Genomic DNA, 22,635 nt, shown 5'->3' with positions numbered 1-22,635 from the left:
TACTTACCTCTCCTTACCTACCTCCAAGTAGGGTAGATCCCTCATCTGCCGAATGATACACTCAAAATCATGGTATATTATCGGATGAAAGTAATGAAGAAAGAAAGAGATATAGCCCCAGTCATAGTGACTAACTTTGTATTATTCTCAAGAGACTCACAAACTTCCGAAACTGTATTAATAGTTCTAGTTTGTGGTATGGGAAATCTCGGTATCATGGGGCTAATTCTGCGTTTCTTTTTTACAAAGAGACAACAAGAAAAGGTCACATCAGATGCCATGCTAGGCCGCTAATTTCTCCATGTCGAATGATATCGGGATCTCAACGGAACGGCCATTCATATCTCCGCGTCTACATGCCTCCAGGACATGGCCAGCCCAAGAATTGAAAATAAGTAAAACGGGCGCAGAGAAAAAAAAAAGGAACAAAAAACTCTATCGCTGTTTGAGGTGCCTCTTGGGCTTCTCGTCCCTCTCTCTCTGCTTTTGTCTCCATTGCCATTCTACGAGAACAGGAAGGAAATACCACAAGTCGAAATCAGGCCAGAGACACTTGAGGAAAAAGATCTGGGTGTCTTGGTGGCACTGCCAGAGCATAAAATCGCTGAGTCTCTCCACGCCGCTAGTTCGTATGAAGAGATCCAATGGTGGGCACTCAGCAGTGTACATGTGGTTGTTGAGAGTCTCCGCTGTGATGGTCTCGGGGTTCTTGAAGGCTCTTGGTACATCCTGGGTGGTTGAATCCGATGATGGAGGTGTGCCTGGGGGTAGTGTTGTTCCTGATGACACGGAACAATCTACATCGTCGGGAGGCGGAGACTCTTGGATGGAACCAAGTGCCGCCTCCTTGTTTCCCGCATGTTTCGAAAGGATCTTTTGCTTGATGCGCGTCTGGGAAAAGGCACTGTTCTGGGGGCGAGGGTGGCTCGAGTATTCGACGGCAGTTGATCGTATTGCCTGTGTGATTTCCTCTCTGGAAGTATATGGGAAGCAAATGTTAAGGATATGACTAAGTCGGAAATTTTGTTAATGAGGCTTCTTTAGTCCAAGATCTTTGCCGCTAGTTAGACGTACCCCTTATTGTGCTTCGTCTCATTGACAGCCCGGTCTACGAAGCCAAGCACATCCGGCGGAATTAAGTCTCGCTGACCCGAAATGATAACTCGAGCGCCGTAGCGATCGAGCACCTCGCCATGCTCAAGAAGCTGCTCCAGCTTGTACTTGGCCATCTGCATAAGACCCTCCACCTCATATTTGGGACGATTGAAGTTTTCGATACTAAACGCATAGACCGTGACAACCTTGACGCCACAATTGTAGCATATTTCAAGGACCTGTGGTAAGTAGCATCAGCATTAGAATCTCACTCAGAAAGACAGCCGTGTCTTCCAGACGCGTTGACGGATCTCCAACTTACGCGCGCCAGAGCCTCAAACCCCATATGATGCCCTGCTACAGTCTCAATCTTATGGCTTCGGGCATACCGCCTGTTGCCGTCCATTTCGAAGGCGACATGGCGAGGGATCGGCCCCTGGCGCAGAGCTCCTATTAAAAGCTGTCGTAGGTTCTTAATGGCCCATTCCGCTGGAGGAGAGCTGGTAAACCATTTGGTGATATGCGACATGTGAAGGTCGGACATTTTGAATGGTGGAAACGGCTGACAAATATGTTGGGGAGGCGGAAGAACTACGTAGGTTTGAATAAAAAAAAACAAAAAAAAAAAAAACAAGAAAAAAAGTATGCAAGGGCTCGGGGGCTAATGAACTCTGATGAACAAACGGCGGAGTGATGGAAAATGAAGCTGTCGCAAATCAAGATGGCATGAGAAGTGCGAAATCTTCCGTGTGCGCTTTTGCAAATGCGATTATTCCGATTGAAGTAATCGAACAGAAGTTGAACTTGCCGACTATATTAAGCTGGGAAAATCCAGGCTGGCATTTCGTATAAAGACGTTGGGAAATGCATGTCTTGGCTCGCAACCAGCTGTCCCCCAAGCAAGCTACGAAAGAGAATCTGACGAATACCAGACGATCTTGACGTCGTCCTCCACCCGACTCGTCTGCTCAGCCAGGCCACGACACGTGTGGCTTCGTAGATAGATGTGGAACCTGAGATTCTACTGTACCACGTAAAGTTGTAAAATGCGGGGCTGGCACCCACCCACACCTGCTCCCATCGAACAACATCCTTAGTACAAGATACCTTACCTAAATGGACAGCTTGGCATCCATTTTCTCTCAATCCCGCGTCGTGTCTGGAAGCTCCGTCCCACCTGCAGAAACACCAAAAAGTTGCACGTGTTGTACGATCCAATGTGAATCACCCAACAAACCCAGAATTAGAACAAAACAAAAGGGTCCTCGCTTGGGAAGTTCCTTGCAACGAAAGGAGATTTTTACTCAACGAACATTCTACCTATTCGCCCGATTCTGGACGACTACTACCCGCCTTTGAAGTACTCCGCACCTTAGCTTCCCATACCCCCCCACGGCAGTAGGTATGGGACAAACACTATAGCTTCTTAGCCATCCGCTCGCCCTCAAACGATCCATTTTTCGCATACCGGCGGGCCATTTTCGAACACAATGTCATTCGCAAATGCTCCTGTTACCCGCAGCTTGGTGCTGGGCCTGGTCGTTACGTCCATCGGCGCAACCCTGTTCGACGTCAAGCATTACTTCTACCTCTTGATCGATCCGCACATCTTGCGATATCATCAGCCATGGAGAGCGCTATTGTTTCAGCTCTGCTACACCAATTCATCCGAAGTTCTCTTCGCAGCTATGTGTCTGTACAACATGCGCATTATTGAGCGAATTTGGGGTTCAAGAAAATATGCAGTACGTTCCAAGTCAGGCCCGGCCTTGTATAGCCCGGATGGCTGGTTTCCAGTGTCGCACACTTGATGCTTACCCTCTTTTACAGTCTTTCGTTGTCGTAGCAGGTGCTCTCACGACTCTCATGCTGCCTATGCTCGTTCTCGTTCTCAGAACACTCACCTTCGGGGCTTTTAACTACCTCCCAGCGGGGCCTACGCCTATACTATTCGCTATACTCGCGCAATACCACGCCGCCGTTCCGCACGTATATCAGTACAGGCTTGCCCTCTCTGCCGCTCCGCCAACAGATGAGCAGTTTGTCGGAGTAACCTTTTCCAACAAGTCGTACAAGTACTTCTTGGCAATCCAGCTCGCCCTCTCCCAGTGGCCCGGATCCCTTCTAAGCGCGGTAGTAGGCTGGACTATCGGTTATGCGTGGAGGACTGATTTGCTCCCTGGATCTCTCACAAAATGGAGGGTTCCCGGATGGTTGGTGGGAATGCGCACGGCGAGGAGAAGGCAGGAGTTCGACGGCCTCAGAAGGCGGCTTGAGGATGAAGACGTCACTGGGGCTGCTTCAGGATCACAGGTTGCTCAGGATACCGATGCTGGACGCCGCAGGACAGTCGGCCAGCAAATATTCGACGAGTTTAGAGGCTCATTATGAGTATGCGCCTCATGTGTATCACAAGCCGTTACTTCGTTTAAAGCCACCCATGGCACTTTTTTTTGCCGCGCCTGCATGCATCGTTCAATAATGAGCTCGTTCTTGACTCGAGATGGGTAATTGCGCAACCCACAGGCTAAGGTTTGTATATACGGGTTTGTCTGTACTTGGAGCTTTGGCATGAATATTTCACCTGAGGTTCATTGTTTCTTTTGCTGAACTACACCCATGAAAAGCCAATTCGATGGATGGGCTGAATTTTAGGACAGTTTTCGTACAACACAGCACCCGAGGCTGTAAATTATTAAGCGTACTAAAGGAAGTCGTGATATCCGGGAATCATCTGATAACGCAAGTCAGAGCGTCACCATAATGTGCTGAGGATCGAATCAAGATTCTAACTTAAAATACAGAGCCGAAAAGGGCAGGTAATACGCCAAGTTGGGTAGGAATTGAAGAAACAGGGTACAGGAGTGATTCGACGCAACAACTCCGCACGTACAGTAGCTATGAAGTAGGTACCTTATATCTATTGATTGTCTCGACTCAATATCTTATGGTGTACTTCGACGTCTGAAGCCGTCTGGAAACGGCCGCTTTTGTCTCTCTCAACTGCAGGAGGGAGTTGACCAGGATCAGTGCTCGAGTCTACTTGGAGTAATATCGTTCAACCGACGAGCTAGCTTGGTATGTAATCGAGTAGCATCGAAACCTCTCTGGTCCGGTCATTTCGGCCTGGCGCAAAGAATTCTGAATAAGGAGGTTGGAATCGTCTTGAATTCCCCTCCAAGCCGGCTATTGAGTTTGCAGCAGTATCCTATCCCCGCCACTCGGAAAGCCGGGTTCCGGGATCAGGACATGAGTACTACAATAGCAGTGTGTTGTCATGTACTTTACTTGTGCGGAGGATTAATTATGCCAAAGTTCAAAAGCGAATGTGACGAATTGTGGGGAGGATGTAAACATGAACGATTACGCAGGTGCCTGAGTTGGCTTCAGCCTTCAGGCTAGGTTCATGCTCTCCCTCGAGTTTTGAATACCTAGTTCAATCCGATCTTTATGACATAATCACCAGCTGCAGTATCACAATTGAACTAATAACTGCAACGCACCGAGAGGAGTACGATATATCCGTAAGCAAAGAGGAAATTATGGTACAATGAATGGACCAGGGAAGCGGCAGTTGAAGGGGGGCTCAGCACAGGCCCTTGGCTGCTTGCATGGGAACAGGGGTGGTGGCTGGCAGTGGAGAATTTATTAAGATAGCCTGTCTAAATTACTGTCTAGACCTACTCCGTACGTGGTGGATGGACGTACCTGCAGGCCGGTACACCAACCTCCTTGCCGCGAGCATGTGCTGAGAAAAATTAGACCAATTAATGCAGCGCGCATCCCATCTCTCGTGCCCGCCCGCTCTGAGATTCGCTTCCTTGATCTTTCCTGCAGTTTGTACGCGTGACCAATTGATTGATGACCTGACTGTGCATCTGTTCAGGCTACTAACCGACGAGGTCTGTACTCGTTGTGTTAGCAAGGCGACGAGGCTTTCGGGAGCTGAAGTACCTGCCTACTTAATTTCTCTCATCGTTTTCGTTTTATTTGCAGAAGCCTTTGTTCGCATTCTGCCTTTTCATTGAGGCTTGTCTCATTTTGTCTAAGAAACTTTTGATCTGCATCAATTCTGCCCCCCTGCATCTACTCCCCCACTAAAGGGGTGTCGCTCCTTGGAGCCGTTTCCTTGTCGCACGCAGCCTTGACGACACTGGCGAAATCGGCGACACCGTACGTACAGCAGAACAAGCACCAATTCTCGATCGGTAAACCCAGACCACGCGCAATAGCGACAGAACAATCAATAGCCCACCAAAGATTTCAGAATTTTCGACAGACAGCAACTACAACATAGACCGCCATCGAAATGAACAACGACTGCTGACCCTTGCTTGGCTTCTCTTTTTTTACTTGGCGCGTTCTTGGTCCCTTGGAACATGCTTGGAAGAGGGCATCACAGGCCTAGCATAAATCGAATCGTAGGATGAATGGCGCCGGTCCGAGGATGGGCTACGGCTACGATGCCGCTGGCCCAACTCCCCCTTCATCGCAAACTTCGTCGGCTATTGCCCCAAGCGGCAAGATCCTCATGGACGGGTACAGGAACGACATTATGGGTGGCTTAGGCACTAGTCAACCTCGCTATAATCCGGTAAGTTCCCGGATGGCTTTCCAAAAATCAGCGCTCTCGCACTGCAATCTGCTTCGGCACAGAGAAGATTCAGAAACACGCAGAAATACTGACCATGCCGGCGACGCAGATGAACCTGGACCGAACGCAAAGCTCCGTACTCGTCGATCTCAACGACCCCATACAAGTCCACCTCTTGACCGAAACCGCCCTATCAGACAGCAAGGAGTACGAGATTTTGTCGCAGGAGGAGGTGGATAGCCTGAAGAAGCAGGTCACCTCATTGACGCAGCGCATAGAGCAGGCCCGCGCAAACCTGGCCGTGCAATCCAAGTATCTTGATGCGGCAAGGTCCATGGCCAAGCTGTACTCGACCAAGAAGAAGGGCGCACTTCTGGGCAATGTCAGGACTAGTGTGGAAGGCTCTGCAAAGGATGCTGAAGCCGAGCGTCAGGCTTGCGAGAAGCGGTGTGAGGACTTGGCATCGGAGCTTTTCCAGCTGGAGCGCCGCTTAATGGAGCCACAGCGGCGGCTATTCCAGCACACAGCCGGCATCTTACAGCTTACCCATCGAGCATCCAAGAACCCGAGCTCGTTGGCAGATGGTGCGAACCAAAATGGCATCCCGGGGAGCCCGGAGAGCCTCTACACCTATAACAATCTTCGTTACAGCATCGCGGAGGGTTCGACCGAGGACGCTTTCTTTGACGACCGGAGTCTCTACATGACCCTGGAGGAGCTGGACGAGAGATCGGGACGTCCCACGGCGAATCGCGCAAACGCCATTGCCATTCCACTAAAGTCACCCGTGAGGGAACAGACGAACCAGCTGCGCGAGGAATCTGATCGTCTGAAAATGGAGCGAGATCAACTTCGCGCGACTGTCGACTCAGTGCAACTCGAAATGGACGCGCTACGGAGAGAGAGTCAGGAAAAGCTAAAGCTAGTGTCTCTAACTGAGCGTAAGTTGGAGGGACTGAGTCGACAGCTGAGGGATCTCATCGTGGAGCTGAACCCCACGAAGAACAACGGATATCAAAAGGCGCCGTCGGGAAGCCTGGAACCGGGTGATATGATAGGCAGCCATCTGGAATTTCTGGCAAAGGGTCTCGTAAATATTCAGGAGGAACAACGCTCGATAGTTTCTCAGAACTCGGAGGGCTCGAGGGATGCCGAGATGGCAGCATCTAGAGCCGCAGCGACCGTGTCCCAGGCTGAAGACAGGTTCATTGCTATAAATCGCCAGCTCCACAATGTTCTTCAGTCGGCGAACACCAGTCAACGGCCAGGGCCGGATGACTTTGGGCTTGATCTTGATGCTCAGTTCAACTGGCTGCAGGGATCCATAGGAGTGATTGAGCTCCAGCTATCACAGGCCGCCACAGCATCTTCGGCATCATCTGCAGACAAGCAAAAGTTTATCCAGATGGACTCGATTTTACGAGACTTGTGGAACGTCATCCAGAGCGGTTATGCAGAAATAAACAAACGACAGGAGGAGAGGCGAAAGAACCGTGAAGAAGCCGGTATTAAAGACGACGACGAGGACGCTTCAAGTGACGAGGTTCCGTTCAGTCCCACCGAGGTGTACTCGCTACAAGCCTTCCAGGATAAGGTTCAGTGGCTGTACGCGCAGGCGACCAATTTGAGGGAGCAAAAGTCGGTCCTCAAGAGGCAAATAAAGCAGCAGCGTGAGCTGAATAGTAAGTCGGACGCGCAAAAGGATGCGGAACTCGCCAGCAAGATGGACGAGTTGTCCGACATACGCACCATGCTCCAGGCCAGCGACAAAGCAGCTCAGGAGAGCCAGCAGAAACTGGCACAAGCACTCAAGGACTTGGAGGATATGAAGCAGCAGCAGTCGGTCAGCATGGCAAACGTCAGCGCATCGACCAAGGAGCGGGATGAGAAACTACAGAAGAGCGAGGCCCAGATATCATCTCTTCAGGCTGAGATCAAAGAGAGGGAGTCTCAGATAGCAGCTCTTCAAGCACAGATTCAAGAAAGGGAATCCCAGGCATCAGCTCTCCAGGCACAGATCCAAGAGAGGGATTCCCAGACAACAGCATCACAGTCTCAGCTGCAGGAGAAGGATAGTCAGATCGCTGCTTCTGCGCAAAGGCTGCAAGAACGGGAGAATAGACTGGCAGCGATTTCGGAGGATCTCAAAGCTCGAGACGTGCAACTAGAAGGTCTTAGGATCATCAGCCAGGACCTGCAAGAGAAGCTTGACCAGGTCGAGAAAGAACTCGAGTCTGTAGGTGCGCAACTGCAGGCCGCCACCGAGGCCAAGGCTACCGCCGAAGCTGCCGCAGAAAAGCTCGAAAAGGAGGCCAAGGAGAAAGAAGAGGAGCTTGAGCGCCTGAACGTAATGGTGATTGAGGTTAAGACGGAACTCACCTTTGCCAAGGCTGAACTCGACGGGGCGTATGGCTCCCGGTCGCAGAGGGCAGCAGAGGTGGCGGCTCTGGGCAGCACAGCAGAGGTATCGGATCTCAAAACGCAGCAAGAGAAGCTAAAGGCAGAGCTGGCCAGCACCTTGTCGGAATTCGAAGCCCTTACCAAAGATACCATCACGGCAGAGCGGGAGCGGTTCGACCTTGAGGGCAAGCTGGACGATGCTCTCGCTGCCAAGGCCTCGCTCGAGACCGAGGCTGCCGAGCTCAGAGACAAGCTTGACAGGGAGGTCAGCAAATTACAAGATCAGCTGGACGCTGAGAGGCTCAAGGCTACGTCCATTACTGGGGCGCCTGGCTCGCCGAGGCCAGGCGCAGGTGCATCCATGTTGAGCGAGCAGTTCAGGGCAACGATGAAGGAGGAGAGGCGGAAGTTTCAAGAAGAGTTGCGGGTAAGCTCCTTCACATTTGACAACGACGCTGTATTGCGTTTCTGTCGAAATATGGTAAAAAGTAAACATGATAAGCTGACCAAGACATGCGTGATTCTCTGCAGAACGAACAAGCTCAACGGAGAAAGCTCGAGGACGAGATACGTGCACTCAAGAGAAGTCAAGGCCCCGGCAAGAGCCCTCTGAGTCCCAGGTAGGACCTGAATCCAGAGGGCGGCAATTTTTACACCGCTGCCATGCGCGTGCCAACGAAGAAGCTCTTCTTTCCGCAAGAGGCCGACCGGCTGTGCGTTCCACGAATCGGGCCACGCAGTCGTCGGGGCATCGCTACAAAAATTCATGTATGACCAGATGTTGTTATGATCCTCTATTCTTTGTCTTTTTGGGAAGCCTATATATTTTCTACCCCCCTGTGTTTCTGGTCAGGCACCTTGGATGGATACCAGGCGATTCAGGTGTACATCTTAACCATGTTTGGCCGTCACGAACCCAAAATCTCTTTTATTTTTTCTTTTTCTTTGTACCCTTTGGATATGGGCTTTTTTGTCCTGTTTCATGATCCCGAGGACTTATTCTATTTCTTAATTCGGAAGTTGGATACTCTCAACTTGTGTATAACTTGGCCGTTGAAGTCGTTTTGGGAGGCTGGCGTTGCCAAGTAAAACGGTAGAGGATGCATCGGAGTGGGGCTGAAATAATAAAGCATGATGGGACTCCATTGTAAATGTCGCCCTGCAGTGACCTTTGTGAGTTTGTTAGTGACAAGACCGGCAGTGACCGATATGTCTAACTTTGGTAGGTTGGCGATTCTCTTGTGGCAGCAGAGTTTATTGGTGTGGGATGTTGGGGTTACAAGACCGACCTGCAGCCTACGCCCTTGACCCAGAGTAAAGATTCACGGATACATACAGCCAACAAGCTACTTCTCCTTCAGGCCCAAGTGCCTGACACAGCAGAACATAAGTTCCATGAAAAGCAGTCAACAAACTGGTTAGACAGGAACCAATCCCGGGTTTCCGGGGCTTTGTTTTATGAGCTGGTTGTATTTGAATGCCTGCCCGAAAGGCAAAGCTTCCTGCTGCTGTGTTACCCTTCGGACATGTACACGGTCCATAAAAAATAGACACCTAATGGAATCGCCCACCAAACCGAAAACTCCCAGACTGTAGTAGGATTGCAGAACTCATAGGGGCGATATCCAACATGATGAAATGTAACAGGTACCGTCAAGAGACATTTGACGAGGACCAGTGAAGACAGTTAAATTGACTGTGACTAGCAATAATTTGATTTGACAGCAGAACAAAACAAAAAGACGCCTTTGCCATAATAAGCATTGCTACTAATGCGCATCAAACCATGTCTATGTGCGAATAGTTCCAAAAGAAACTCGCCTGAACTCCAGCGCCCCCTCTAATGGTGAGGAGAAACAAAAAAGAGCAACCCAAATCCAAAAAAAAAAGACAAACAAGGTAGAACAATCCAGATAATGTTGTGTACTGTGGCCTGGAAATAGGCGGCCCACACAATAATGTTCTCCGCCTGCTCAAAGAGGCGGGGAATACAGGAGTTGATATCAGTGATGCGAATGTAGACGAATTACAGGGAAGCCTGCTTGGGCGATTCCCAGGGGTATTCTTGATTATTAAAAGGAGATAGAGTGGCGGAAACATAAGTGAATCCCGCCGAGATATGCATTTGTAAAGGCCAATTTAGGAGTAGACGAGTGTGCTGTAGGGTAGTGGTTTATGCGACATGAAGGGAAGCCAGAGTGAAGGGAGCTGGTAGACTTTCGCACTAAGCGTCAGACATCTCCATCGACTCATCGCCCTCGACGTCGACTTCACGGTAAACGAGTTCTGACCACACCCGCCAGTGAAGAAGTCCGATGTGTGCCATGCGCGTGGCCATATCCTCCAGGCCATGCTCCTCAGCCGTGGCCTGCCGGGAGCGATCAACCTGAAGGAACTGACTGGCGCCTTGGGAACGACCGCCCGGGTTCGTGACGCGGCTGTTGGTAGCTGCTGTGAAAAGGCTCAAGCCCGAAAGGCTCTTAAACTCGCGCACCTTACCGGCTAACTCGCTGAACAGGCGTGAATGGAAGCTGTGCTGCGCGTCCAAAAACTTATCGCTGTTGAAATCGGCAAGCGAGTCCTCCAAGCGACGTTCAATGAGAGGCAAGAGGTCTTGCGGCGCATTGACGAATCGCATGATCTGGATTGCGACATCGGGAACCAGGCTTTGCCACCGTTGCTGCGGCGTGGGCATCGATGGGGCAGTTTGCAACAGGTCGACCAGGGTTGAATAAAGCTTCGCTGACTTTGCGCGTGAGTCGGCGGCGCTGGTGGGAGCGACTTGAGGGAACATGCAGCCGGAATTACGAGGTGATGGCGTGTTGGAGAGGCACGGGCTTGACCCAGATTGCCAGCTAAGTCTTGACGACGACGTCGGAGGTGTGTTGAAATCAAAATCGACTGATGATCGGTTGGAACGCACTGTCTCTTCCTCCAGTATGTAGGCAGGTACCAGCGTCGGCGGCTGCGCGTTGCTCATAGATGGTGGCATCATCTGCGAAACCTGCTCCAGATCCTCATATTGCCTCATGCAAATGTCAACGCATATGGCGTCTGCGGCATCAGACCTCAGCTTCAGGATGCGGTCCTCGTCGAATACAAAAGTATCAGGGACCGTAGGGGTGGAGCTAGACGGAAGGACCAAGTTCGAAAGACCGTAGAAGAAGGTGGCCATGTCCCCAAGGCTATGGAGAGCTTCGGAGTGCGTGGCAACACCGGAGTGTTCCCGAGCGGACCTGCTGTACCAGCGCTTGGCGGCGTCGACCGGCAACTTACGCGCCTGAAGCTTCTTATAGAAGAGACGCTGCTGGAAGTTCACCGTGTCCTCGATCAACATCGGTCGCAAGCATCGAATCTGGTGGTTCGCCACATCAAGCTTCATGGCTTCCAGCACGCTCAAGAGGCTTCGCATGCCCTTAACGAGCTCGTTGATGTCGTTGTTGCGATTGCCATTGCTGAGCTCGCGGTACATCTCATCGACCCATTCGTCCCTCATAGGGGCGCAGTGAAGCTTGAGAACCGACGACAGCCAGGAAGCCAGCTTCTCCAGATCGGCTACACCCCTATTGAACTGTTGGATCAGCAGCTCGACATTTAGGCCTTCGCTCAGGTAGCGGCGGTCCCGAGATGGAACCAGTGTTTGAATAATGTCCTTTACTGCCTTGAGCAGTCGCGGCAGACACCACTGTGCATCCTCGCCGTACCTGGACAAAAAAGTCTCGCGATCCGTTACGAAAAGTGTCAGTTGCTCCTTCAAGCTAGCCCAGAATTGGTCGGCCTTTTGCTGTTTTCTCCTCCCCTTTTCACCGTCTAGGTTTGGCCTAAAGTGTAGCTCGGGATCGAAGTTTATGTCGTGTCTGAGCTTCGGGTTGTGGATAATTTTGTTGACATCCAGCTCGCTCAGCGTGGTTTTGGTCACTGGCGGTTCTAAAGGCCCGCTTGGCGCTGACCTTGAGAAATCTATTGGGCCATTTGTTTGACTTGAAGAGTTTCCTCTTGTTAATGGTGACTCGGATCGGGTTGAACTGCTGGACGGGTTGCGCGCTACTGTGGATGACAGCATCCCCTTAGGGGCAGCCGACTCGTGTCTCTCATCCGCTCTCCGGGGAACCTGGTCGGATGTCACTGCTGGGGCGAACTCGGTATCGTCTTCGCTCGTGGTTTTCCCCCTGGAATCGACGGCGGTGTCTTTTGGTGGAACGGCATCTGCGTCGGATTTGGTACGAGCATGACCCATGAACCCACTGTCCATTCCCCCAGCCCCTTGCTCAGTCATCCTGCCCATGTGTCTAAAATGTTGCTCCTGTCTAGCGAGAACTGTAAAGCTTCACCGGCACAGCCAACTTGGATGAAGAGATGGCGGCGATGAATTATATGGCCCGAGCAAATGCTAGGCAAATTTATTTTCTCGAGCTGCTAGCGATGATGCAGACAACAGAAGAAAACGCACATAAGATTCTGAGCAGTTCGGTTGATGTCGAGTCGACCCAAAATCTGGCAGTCAGCCGTCTGCTTGCGGCTAGGTGCTTCAAAGACAAAGTCGATAAAGACAGGAATGGCTGACAAAAAGGGCTGCTAAAAACAAAGCAAGGCATGTTAGCACTATAAAAAAAAAGGCAAGGGCTACAGTCTTTCCAGGGGACAAGGGAAAATGAGGCAGCAAACAGACGTCGGGGCTCGAGTGCCACTGGGGAGGGGGTGGCCAAAAGGCAAAGCTATCCCGTGAGCAATACCTGAGGTTTGCCTATGCTCGGGTATCTGCATATAATGCCATTGGCAAAGGTAACCCACACAGCGCCTGTCCAATGGGTTCACGCAGCCAGCGAATGCTGCCGGTTGTATACCAGCATTGTGTGCCATGTGCAAAAAAACATAACAAGGAGAGGGATGCTGTGGTTGTATGCTTTATGCGGTGTGTTGTTGTGTGCGTGCAATTCCGCATATTGGAATACATACCGTTCCGTAGTTGGCTAGACGCAGCTAGAAAACAGGGCCACCGACGGCAACGCAGCAAGCCAATGAAAGGAACCGCCAATCGGGGTTGTCGTCGGTCAATCTGCCCTTGAGAAATTTTCTGCTTTTTGTTTTTCTTCCTTAACACCCCCGCTACGTTTTCCCAAAGTCGTCGGACCAAAGCAATAGAGAGCCCAGGCACAGAGTTCGAAATGGCGCTGTAACCAGCAGCCCAGGCAGGCAGCAAGATTCCCTCCTCTTCTTTTCTTATTGGGTGATTCCAGTAGGTTTCGGATCTCCTGAATCGGTCGGTTCGCGTCAACGGCTGACCGGGAACGTCGTCGGTGATATTTGTGTGGGTGTCGATGTCCGTTGAGGCCAAAGGACAAGACCAATACCAAAGAATTTGGTTCCTGGAAGGAGCGTCGAGAAAGTATAAAGACAAAGAAAGAACTGTCCACCGAAGAGACTCTTGAGATCTAGTTCTAAATTTTGGCGACCCGAAACAATAGAGAAGGAGACAGGAGGGGGGAAGAGAAAAGAAAAAGAGAGGAAAAAAGGAACAAGAAAGAAAAACAAGACAAAGTTCCGAAACCAATTAAGGGCTGTGGCAATGGCAGGGAGAAAATGCAATTGAGGGTCCCGGGCACAAACGACGGGCTGAAAGTGTTTGTTCTCTCTTTGATCGGTGAACTGTCGGGGTCCTTGGCCGCTTATTCGCTGCTGCTTTATGCTGCTGCAACGCAAAAGAGCAGAAGCGTACGTCTTACAACCGGCAGAAAAGACTGGGAGGCCCGGGTTATGCGCCGTGCAGGCAAATAAGTTGCGTTTAAGTTGATATTATAAACGAAAAAAAGTCGGCGGTCGGATTCCAGCAGAGAGAGGTTGACAACATAAGCGGTCGAGGAAGGCGCAAGGGGGCGGCTGGATGGGGAGGATGGACGCAGGATCCGGAAGGCAGGCAACTTGGTTGTATACCCAGCTAGTACCTCACCTAGGTACGTTCAGGTCCAGGAGACAAAAAAAAAAAGAGACGAGAGAGGGAGTAGGAAAAAAAGTAATAAAAGAGAATTAAAAGGAGCGTGGGTTCGCCGGTAATAGGCAAGAAAACGTGTGGATTCAATCTTTTTGTTCTAGAACATCAGGAGAGGGGGGGAAGTGAAAGTCAGGAACGAATTCGGCGTGGACCAAAAGCGAAAGGAAAAAAAAATACAAGAGACGAGATGAGACCCGAACGGAACGACTGACCTGACCCAAAGCAGTACATGCATGCATGGGAAAAGGGGATCTCCATCGACTGTGACCATGGAAGTTGGATCTCTCACTGGCCTTGGCCCTGGCTCGTCTTGACAGTCCCCAGCCGTCACGGGGGAACTTGGTCGATGGAGACAGGTACGGTACGCGCTCTGGGTTGGGTTTCGCATGCATTGCTTTGCACTGGGCAGTCATCTTACTAGTAATTCCGCACCCTAGCCACACCCACTTCGACGACAGACACCACGAACTAGGTAGGCTAATGAGTGAGACCCCATCTCCACAATCTCGAAAAGGGCCACCACTACGACGTAGCCGGGCCCGCTGGCCTGGGTTGCATGGGACTGCCCATCTCACACTCCGTTTGTGGTCAGGGCGTGGCGTAGCGGTCGCTTTTTTTTTTTTTTTTTTCTTTGCGGTGCGACGTGCTCATACAAAACGAATGCGCGGCAAATTGCTTCGTCGGTTTGTCCCTGCCATGACATGCCCGCATTGAGTTGCACGCACCACCCAAGCTAGCCTGCATCCCCACTCCCGACACACGCGGACGCACATTTGTTCTTTGTCTTGCAGCCCCAGCCAGTGAGTGTGAGTGCAGAGGCACCAGCAAGCAACTTTTTGTTCTGGTGGTGAGCAAGGTTTACAGGAGCAGGGCGGATTTCAGGTGGTGGCCAAAACTGGCCCATAAGCCTTGGAGCGCCCAGCTGTTTTCAGGCATCATCAAAAGGGACAGCAGAGAGACACACACACAAACAACACAAAAGAACACATCAGAGGCGCAGCGCCTTCAAGCCTCTTATGGCTCACCATTGACGGTGCTAGCTTGGTTTTTTGTTGCAATGTAAGGGGTGCCGCGATGCAACGAGCGGCGACCAGTTTGTTTTGGTGTCTCTTTGTTCGAATTTCTAAGGCCGGCCGAGTTACAGACACTCAAGGCCCGGGAACCGCCCTGAAAATCCCGTCTCCACTAACGATGCAATGGATTTAAGGGCCCGTTTCGTGACTCTTTTTCCCTTTTTCGCTCTCCTTTTCTTTTCTTCCTTGTCGGGGGAGGAACAATAATTTCTTTTGCTTTTGTTTTGTTTACTGTTTTAGACTACTGTAGCTATCACCCATCACATACCTACCTAATGCGCTCACAAAACAACTCTACTACAAGGCGCTTCGCAAGCGCTGGTAGGGTACGGTGGGTGGGGGGGGCGTGGTCTTTTGATGCATACCAGGCATCAAACTGTTGTGGTTGGCAAAGATTCGAATGGCAGACAACGGTCGCTGATGTTGCCGCGCATCCTGATCCTGACCGAACACCCCGACCCCCTGATACCATGAGCCGAGAAGACCGCCTCCGCTCACCTAGGGTCCCCCTACCTACACCGCAGTGGTCAGCCGTCAATCCAGCCGCTGCAAGGGCAGGGAGCTCAAATGAATCCCAGAATGGTGGCGCCGCCGGGCCAGGGATGGTGTCTACAATAAGTGATTGGCTCCAAATGGCTGGCGCATGGCTCGCCGCTGTACAGGACGGTAATGCTGCACATCCAAAATTTGCAACCGTGCTTTTTTTTGCTTATCTCTCTTTTTGTTCATGTTTGTTTAACCCATTTTCTGACGCGAACTTGAAGGCTCTTAACACGGCAAGCATAACAAGCTCTGACCATCCCAGATGACCCCAAGCAGTATGTAAACCTCAAGCACACTGCGGCGAGGTCTCTCGGTCATATTGCCTCTCTATGGTCTAGGGCCAATGCAAACAGTGCAGGCAGTCAGTCAATTGTTTGAGGTACAGAGCTGGCACACGCGTCATGCAAAACTGATGCCCACTTTGATTTCAATTCCTCGCCTTTGTCTGCAGAAAATCACCGGACGGATACAACAGCCGTGGGCGTGACTGGGACCTCGCTGGCCCTGGAGTCATGAGCATGTAATACCATACAGAATAGATCATCAATGCGCCGACCCAGCCGGAAGAGCAAGCCAACGCACCCGCCGTCCCGCTTCAGCTGCAAGAGACAACAGGAAAAAAAAATTGCGGCGGCGATTTATGACTCTCAATAAAACGGCTCGACAAAACAAAAAAAAAAAAAAAGGGAACACCCATCAGCGGATGGCGAAGCCTGGTGCAAATATGTTACATGCACGACGCAGTTGGAATCTCAATTTTTATTTCCCTTCCCTTTAATCACGCACGCATGAAATGCTAGGTTTTGTTGTTGTTTTTTTTTTTTTTTTTTTTTTTTTTTTTTTTTTTCTAAATGGCCCGCTTGAATTACGAGCTGATTGATGATCGACTTGACAAAAAAAAGCCATCACAAGTCAAGTTGAGATTATGGTATCCACCTTGCCACATCTTGGCCAATATTAACTCGGAGACCACCGAAGTGAAAGTAACTGGGAACTTGGGAAGCCGTGCCGTTCCATATGGGGCTTGTTTCCAGAAGTATTTTTGCCCTTTAATAAATTTCAATTCCCTGGCGAGGCCCCCAAAATCACGACATCCTACTGTAATAAGAATAATATTGCCACTTTGAATCAGGTGGGGAGGAGCAAGATGGCAGTTGAGGGTGAATTCGACTTCTATTGAGTCGGTTGTAATAAATGTTGTGCCAATCATCTACGATCCCCGGACGACTGCTGCAGCGCTTGTGATAGGTAACGATGCTGACGATGAGAACGCTGACAGCCGAGCGATCCAGTGCATCGTGGTTATTTCGAGCAATGCATGCATGGTAGTTTCTCACATTAACAAAGCCCCATTAACGTTGCGTACCCCCTGTTCGGCACCCCCCCTGTTCGGCACCCTGAAAATCTAACAACGAAATGCCTACTTTTATAAACTGATTTAAATATAAAATTATCAACGGACAAAAATACAATCGTTTTCACGCTTCTCCGGTTCATTAACCTCTTCTTCATCAGCTAAAGGTTCCAAATTTTCTATATCATTTTCCTGCAATCCAATAATGTTCTGTTTGTTAACCAAAAGCTCGTTTGGATCCGGAACCACCCTCCTCCTTTTAACCGGCCGTATTGCCTCCAGTTGTGCTTCCAATAAGCTGATTTTTTGCTGGGCGCTAGCCAAAAGGGTATCTTTGGCTTCGAAGCTTTTTTGGACTTTTGCAAATAAAAGACGTGAAGTAGCGTTGGTTTTGTTGGATTGGGAAAGTTTTTGCAGTTGAAGTCGGATATCTCGGGTCGTTTTAGGGGTTTTCCAAATAAGTAAAGACGGGTCGTTAATTTTTTGGGCTGGGCTTTCCGGTGTTTTATCCCTTTGCAAACCGTTGTTTTTATCTTTTATAACGTTGGCGTTGCTATTTTCTAACAAAAAAGGGCTTAAAAGTGGTTTAACCAAGTTTACCGGCCATAACCCCGTTGTACGCCAACCAGATTGAATGGTTTTTGCTATAAATGCTTTTAATCTGGCTTTTCGATAACAAAGTAGGAAATTTCGTTTTCCAATAACTGTTGAACAGCAAAATTGGCTAACAAATCCAAGTTGACGTCGATAAGCTTCTTTTAACGGCCCAAAAACCGATAGATCCAATGGTTGAAGAACGTGTGACGAATGAGGGGGTAAATATAGGAGTTGAATATTATTTTGCAAGCAAAGAAGCATAAATTCGTCCGTTATATGTGATCCATGGCCATCCAAAACTAATAACCGCTTTTCAGGGGTTAAAGGTTGGGTATACGGAATAAACACCTTTTTTAACCATTCGATAGCCGTTTGGTTATTTGTCCACCCGTTTTCGGTTGCATGAAATTGCTAATTATCGAAAGGGTTTAAATCCGTGGGAAACCATTGTTGTTGTACGTTTTTTCCCTTAAATATAACGAGGGGAGGGAGGGCAACGCCCGTAGCCGATATACATTCGATTATAGTCGTCCAACCACGCGTTCCGGGCTCTTTTCGTTGCAACGGCCGGATCCCGTTAAGCTCTAATACTAGGCCATTAGATCCTGTTAATTATATGCATTATTTTGCATGTAATAAGCCCACTTTTATTTGTATATAGCCAATTTTATTTAGTGCCGAAGTGGAGTGGGGAATGGTGGAATTCCGTTACTTGTCACGGGCAGGCAGGGCGGACAGGTAGGTGCGGGCGATCAGGTAACAGGACAGAGTATATTGGCTATCTAGTCTTCCAGGTACAGGGTAGCAGGTGGTTGTTGACGAAGACGTAGCTCGAGGAGCTACATATCGGAGACTGCAGAGATTTCGCGTAGATATACGCGCGCGAGGCGCTCGGCCCTCGCGCCTTCACGTGACAGGGGTCATGACTAAGCGACAGCCCAGTGGCTGTCCTTCAGGTCTGTGACAGTATTCCCCCCTTCCAGGCCGAGCTCCGTCACGGCCGGGGCCCGGGCTTATGGGGGTATCGACGGTGGAAATTCTTTACCAATTGAGCAGCGTTTTCCAGGTAATCGGCAGGTTCAGTCGTGGGTTCGCTATATCCAGCCCAACGGACGATATATTTCAGCCGGCGGCCTCCTCGGCCGCGGGTTTCCCAAAAGGAGTCGAGGATCTCTTCGACTTCGTATTCTCTCTCACCTTCCACTTCCAAATGGGGTGGCGGTGCAGGTTGTTGGCCCGGCAGGGGCTCAACGTCAGCAGGTTTTAGTCGGTTTATATTGAAAACAGGGTGTACTCTCATAGACGACGGCAGGTCCAAACGGTAGGCGTACGGGCTAATCACTTCAGAAATTCGGAAGGGTCCCAAGTTCTTCCAATCCAGTTTCTTCTGCGGGCGGGCGGTCTGGATGTTCCGTGCGTCTAACCATACATATTGGCCGACGGTAAGCCGGCGGGCCGGGGTACGGTGTCGGTTCGCCTGTTCTTCGTAACGGGCTTGGGCGGCGGTCATTTCGGCGCGGGCTTGTTCCAGAATGGCTTCCATTCGGGCGGCTAGCTTTTCGGCATCCCGCTGGGCGGGCAAAGGCTGGTTCAGGGGTACCGGCTCGAATCCCATGCGGGGATGGAATCCGTAAGTCGCGTAAAACGGGGAGGTTCCGGTGGTCTCGGACTTGTGGGAGTTGGCTGTGAATTCGGCGAGGGGAAGCCAACTTTCCCAATCATCTTGCAGGTAGGCCACATAAGCTCTCAAATATTGTTCCAGGGACGCGTTAAAACGCTCGGTCTGTCCGTCAGTCTCGGGGTGGTGAGCAGTGGATAGCAGGCTGTCGATTTTCAAACGGGTTGTCAGGTGTTTCCAAAACTTCGACACGAATTGGGTGCCTCTATCCGAAACTATCGTCAGGGGCAACCCGTGTAGTTTCCATACGTGGTGTAGGTACAGGTTGGCGGTGTCCTCGGCATTGCAGGTCCCTTTACAAGGGACGAAGTGTCTCATCTTAGTCAGGCGGTCTACGACCACTAGGATGGCGTCGTGGCCGTTGCTTTGCGGCAAATGTGTGATAAAATCCATCGACAGGTGTTGCCATGAGCGTTCAGGAGTGGGCAGGGGTCGCAGGAGGCCCTGGTGGCCTTCGCGGGACGGGTTGATTCGGCGGCAGGTCTGGCATTTCTTTACCCATAATGATACGTAATGTAGCATTCCGGGCCAGTAATATTCTCGGGACAGCAGGTCGTAGGTTTTTGCTTTGCCGGGGTGACCGGCGACGGGGGAGTCGTGGCAGCGGCGCAGGATCTCGGCTTTCAGATTATTCGAATCGGGTACGTACAGTCTATTGCGGTAATACAAATAGCCGGATCGTTCTTCGCATTCGGCCAATTGCAGCTTGGGGTGGCGGTCGGCGCCTGTCCTCAACGCTTCTAGGGCAGATTGCGTTATCGGGTCGGATTCGTATCCGGCGTCTAGTAGCTCTATCAGGTGTTTTGGCAATAGGGGTTTGTTTTGGCGGATTATGGGTTGTAACCGGGTGGGGCGGGCAGGTAAATTGTGTTCTTTCAGTACGACTTGTGTTTGGTGCTTAAGTCGTTCATCCCCCTCCTCAGGCATATCCTCTGACCTCCTGGTTAATGCGTCGGGCTTCGCTCCTTGTTTCCCGGGTCGGTAGGTGATACGGAAATTAAATCTTGACAGGAATTCGGCCCATCGGGCTTGTCGGCGGTTGAGCATTTTCGTCGTCGTGAAATATTCCAGGTTGCGGTGGTCCGTAATTACTTGGACCGGGGACGACGTCCCTTCGAGTTCCGGGCGCCATTCTTCAAAACAGCGGATAATGGCTAGCAATTCTTTGTCGTAAATCTCGTAATTGCATTCGGTAGCTGTGTGTTTTTTCGAAAAGAACGCGACGGGGCGGAGTATTCCGTCGTCGCCGTATTGTGACAATATTCCCGCAGAAACATAATCGGAAGCGTCGGTCTCCAGGATCACATCCTTTTCCCAATCGAAGTGCGCCAGTACGGGGGCTTCGGTAAACTTTCTCTTCAGCAGTCGGAAGGCGGTTTCGCAGGCGCTATTCCATTCGAATGCGACGTCTTTCTTGGTCAATCTCGTCAAAGGGGCTACGATCTTTGAGAAATCTCGGATAAAGCGCCGGTAAAAGTTGCCAAACCCCAAAAATGCTTGTACGTCAGTAAGCTTTTTGGGTGTTTGCCAGTCCAGGACAGCGGTGATTTTTTCAGGGTCCATTTTTACGCCTTCGACGCCGACCAGCAGGCCCAGGAACTTGGTTTCCGTCACGAAGAATTCGCACTTCGCGGCGTTGGCGTATAGCCCGGCTTTCCTCAGGGCTTCCAGTACGAGTTTCAAATGTTCTTCGTGTTCTGTTCGGGTGCGGCTATAAATCAAAATGTCGTCCAGGTAGGCTGTACAAAATACGTCTAAGTATTCGCGCAGGGAGTCGTTTATATATCTCTGGAACGTCGCGGGGGCTCCCGTTAGCCCGAAAGGCATGACTAGGCTCTCGTATAAGCCGAATCTCGTGCGGAATGCCGTCAGGTATTCTTCCCCCTTTTTAATCCGAATATTGTTAAAAGCGGAAACGATATCGATTTTCGAGAAGAATTTCATGCCGGCCAGGTTGTTCAGGGTCTCTCGGACTAGCGGCAGCGGGTAACGGTCTTTTACGGTAATGTTATTCAGCGCGCGGTAATCCACGCAAAACCTCAACCCTCCTCCCTGCTTCTTCACGAACAAAACGGGCGAGGCGACGGATGACGAACTGGGTCTGATAAACCCTTTTTTCAACTCTGCGGTCAGCCATTCCTTAAGGGCTATCAGCTCTTCGCGGGACATGGCGTACAGGGGGCCGAACGGCGGCGTTTTTCCTTCTATAAGCGGGATATGGTGGTCGGACGGTCGGTGTGGGGGCAGCTTCTCGGCTTCTTGCGGGGAAAATACGTCCGCGAATTCCCGGATTGTTTCGGGCAGGGTCGGCCCGTTCCTATTTTGGGGGTCGGCGGCTAGGACCTCATCAATCTGTTTCAAGGTTACGGCGTACAGTCGGCAGGATCGGCGGCGGGCGTACATGCTCGCGGCTTGCAGGGAGATAGGGGCGATATCCATTTCGCGGAGGGACGGCGGTCGGTCAGCCTGGTACTGGGGGCGGCTTTTTTTTGGTACGGCGTGTAAAGCTTTAACCTTCTCCGGTTTGTCGGGCATATTGCAGTGTCGGCGGCAATAGTCGCTGTCAAACGTAATAACGTGTGACGCGAATCCAATCGTTGGGTCGTGCTGCTTTAGCCAAGGCATTCCTAACACAATGGGGTAATGGGCTAGCTGTGTAACGAAAAACAGCGCGTTTTTCTGGATGTGGTCCTTGATTCTCAATTGTCCTCGGACATAATGGGTGCACTTCCCACTTTCGGCGGTCCTTCCGTCGAATACTTCGATGTCGAATGGGTTTCGCAGCGGATACATTTGTAATTGGCGTTCTTCGGCCCATCCTTGGTCGAGGAAGCATTTTCCTTCCGCACCGCAATCGGTGAGGGCATAGGTTGGGAGGTTTTGGCCCCCCACTGTCAGTTCGGCAGGCAGGATCATCAGGTCGGATCGTTGGTTATATTCCTCTTCAACGGGGAACCCGTGAACGGCGGCGGCAGAGATGCGGATCGCCGGCGGTCTATGCGCGGCCTTGGCGGCCTGGGGGCGACTTATCCCAGGCGGGCTCCGTTTTTCGAACTTCGGCTGCTGGAGCGGCTGGCGTCCGAACCGCGGCGGGGGTTTTCAGGGAGTTTGGTTTGCATCTGGCGCGGGGACCTGGACCTAGACCTGGATTGTTCGATCCCGGCCTGGTGCAGCCGCGTGCGGCGGGTATCCGGTTCTGGGCATTTGGCAACAAAATGTTCTTGGGATCCACAGCGGTAACATAGCATATTTTCTTTGCGGTTGTGGCGGCGTTGGCTGCTTAGGTCCATGGGGTCGTTAAACGGAAATTCC

At 50.9% G+C, this 22,635-nt stretch overlaps 4 protein-coding genes across 4 annotated transcripts; 2 read left to right on the top strand and 2 right to left on the bottom strand.

Annotated features, from left to right (window-relative positions):
• Window positions 1-60: 60 nt before the first annotated feature.
• On the bottom strand, window positions 61-1,748 carry MGG_12110 (dehydrodolichyl diphosphate synthase). Its single transcript, XM_003719866.1, has 3 exons — window positions 1,418-1,748; window positions 1,075-1,334; window positions 61-1,009 (listed from the first exon to the last, which is right to left on the bottom strand). Exons 1-3 carry the CDS (start codon window positions 1,637-1,639, stop codon window positions 436-438), a joined length of 1,056 nt encoding a protein of 351 aa, XP_003719914.1. The 5' UTR covers window positions 1,640-1,748; the 3' UTR covers window positions 61-435.
• A 458-nt stretch (window positions 1,749-2,206) lies between these two features.
• On the top strand, window positions 2,207-3,850 carry MGG_03951 (uncharacterized protein). Its single transcript, XM_003719865.1, has 2 exons — window positions 2,207-2,840; window positions 2,926-3,850. The coding sequence occupies exons 1-2, from the start codon at window positions 2,586-2,588 to the stop codon at window positions 3,484-3,486; spliced, it is 816 nt and encodes a 271-aa protein (XP_003719913.1). The 5' UTR covers window positions 2,207-2,585; the 3' UTR covers window positions 3,487-3,850.
• Window positions 3,851-4,818: 968 nt separating this feature from the next.
• On the top strand, window positions 4,819-9,234 carry MGG_03952 (uncharacterized protein). Its single transcript, XM_003719864.1, has 3 exons — window positions 4,819-5,689; window positions 5,799-8,516; window positions 8,621-9,234. Exons 1-3 carry the CDS (start codon window positions 5,522-5,524, stop codon window positions 8,711-8,713), a joined length of 2,979 nt encoding a protein of 992 aa, XP_003719912.1. The 5' UTR covers window positions 4,819-5,521; the 3' UTR covers window positions 8,714-9,234.
• A 492-nt stretch (window positions 9,235-9,726) lies between these two features.
• On the bottom strand, window positions 9,727-14,453 carry MGG_12111 (uncharacterized protein). The gene is made up of 2 exons (XM_003719863.1): window positions 13,046-14,453; window positions 9,727-12,664 (listed from the first exon to the last, which is right to left on the bottom strand). The coding sequence occupies exon 2, from the start codon at window positions 12,372-12,374 to the stop codon at window positions 10,314-10,316; it is 2,061 nt and encodes a 686-aa protein (XP_003719911.1). The 5' UTR covers window positions 12,375-12,664; window positions 13,046-14,453; the 3' UTR covers window positions 9,727-10,313.
• Window positions 14,454-22,635: the final 8,182 nt, after the last annotated feature.

The sequence above is a fragment of the Pyricularia oryzae genome, chromosome 6, assembly GCF_000002495.2.
Source record: "Pyricularia oryzae 70-15 chromosome 6, whole genome shotgun sequence".
NCBI lineage: Eukaryota > Fungi > Ascomycota > Sordariomycetes > Magnaporthales > Pyriculariaceae > Pyricularia > Pyricularia oryzae.
The sequence above is the reverse complement of the archived record's forward strand: the minus strand, read 5'-3'. Positions and strand labels throughout refer to the sequence as shown.

What these genes read in the sequence shown, in the direction of transcription:
- MGG_03952 (XM_003719864.1), top strand. Translation starts at nt 5,522, where the DNA reads ATGAATGGCGCCGGTCCGAGGATGGGCTACGGCTACGATGCCGCTGGC. An exon ending in GTCAACCTCGCTATAATCCG is followed by an intron (nt 5,690 to 5,798) that starts GTAAGTTCCCGG and finishes CCGGCGACGCAG; the next exon opens with ATGAACCTGGACCGAACGCA. An exon ending in AGTTTCAAGAAGAGTTGCGG is followed by an intron (nt 8,517 to 8,620) that starts GTAAGCTCCTTC and finishes GATTCTCTGCAG; the next exon opens with AACGAACAAGCTCAACGGAG.
- MGG_12111 (XM_003719863.1), bottom strand. Translation starts at nt 12,374, where the DNA reads ATGGGCAGGATGACTGAGCAAGGGGCTGGGGGAATGGACAGTGGGTTC.
- MGG_12110 (XM_003719866.1), bottom strand. Translation starts at nt 1,639, where the DNA reads ATGTCCGACCTTCACATGTCGCATATCACCAAATGGTTTACCAGCTCT. An exon ending in GGTTTGAGGCTCTGGCGCGC is followed by an intron (nt 1,335 to 1,417) that starts GTAAGTTGGAGA and finishes TACTTACCACAG; the next exon opens with GTCCTTGAAATATGCTACAA. An exon ending in GAGACGAAGCACAATAAGGG is followed by an intron (nt 1,010 to 1,074) that starts GTACGTCTAACT and finishes TTTCCGACTTAG; the next exon opens with TCATATCCTTAACATTTGCT.
- MGG_03951 (XM_003719865.1), top strand. Translation starts at nt 2,586, where the DNA reads ATGTCATTCGCAAATGCTCCTGTTACCCGCAGCTTGGTGCTGGGCCTG. An exon ending in GGGGTTCAAGAAAATATGCA is followed by an intron (nt 2,841 to 2,925) that starts GTACGTTCCAAG and finishes CCTCTTTTACAG; the next exon opens with TCTTTCGTTGTCGTAGCAGG.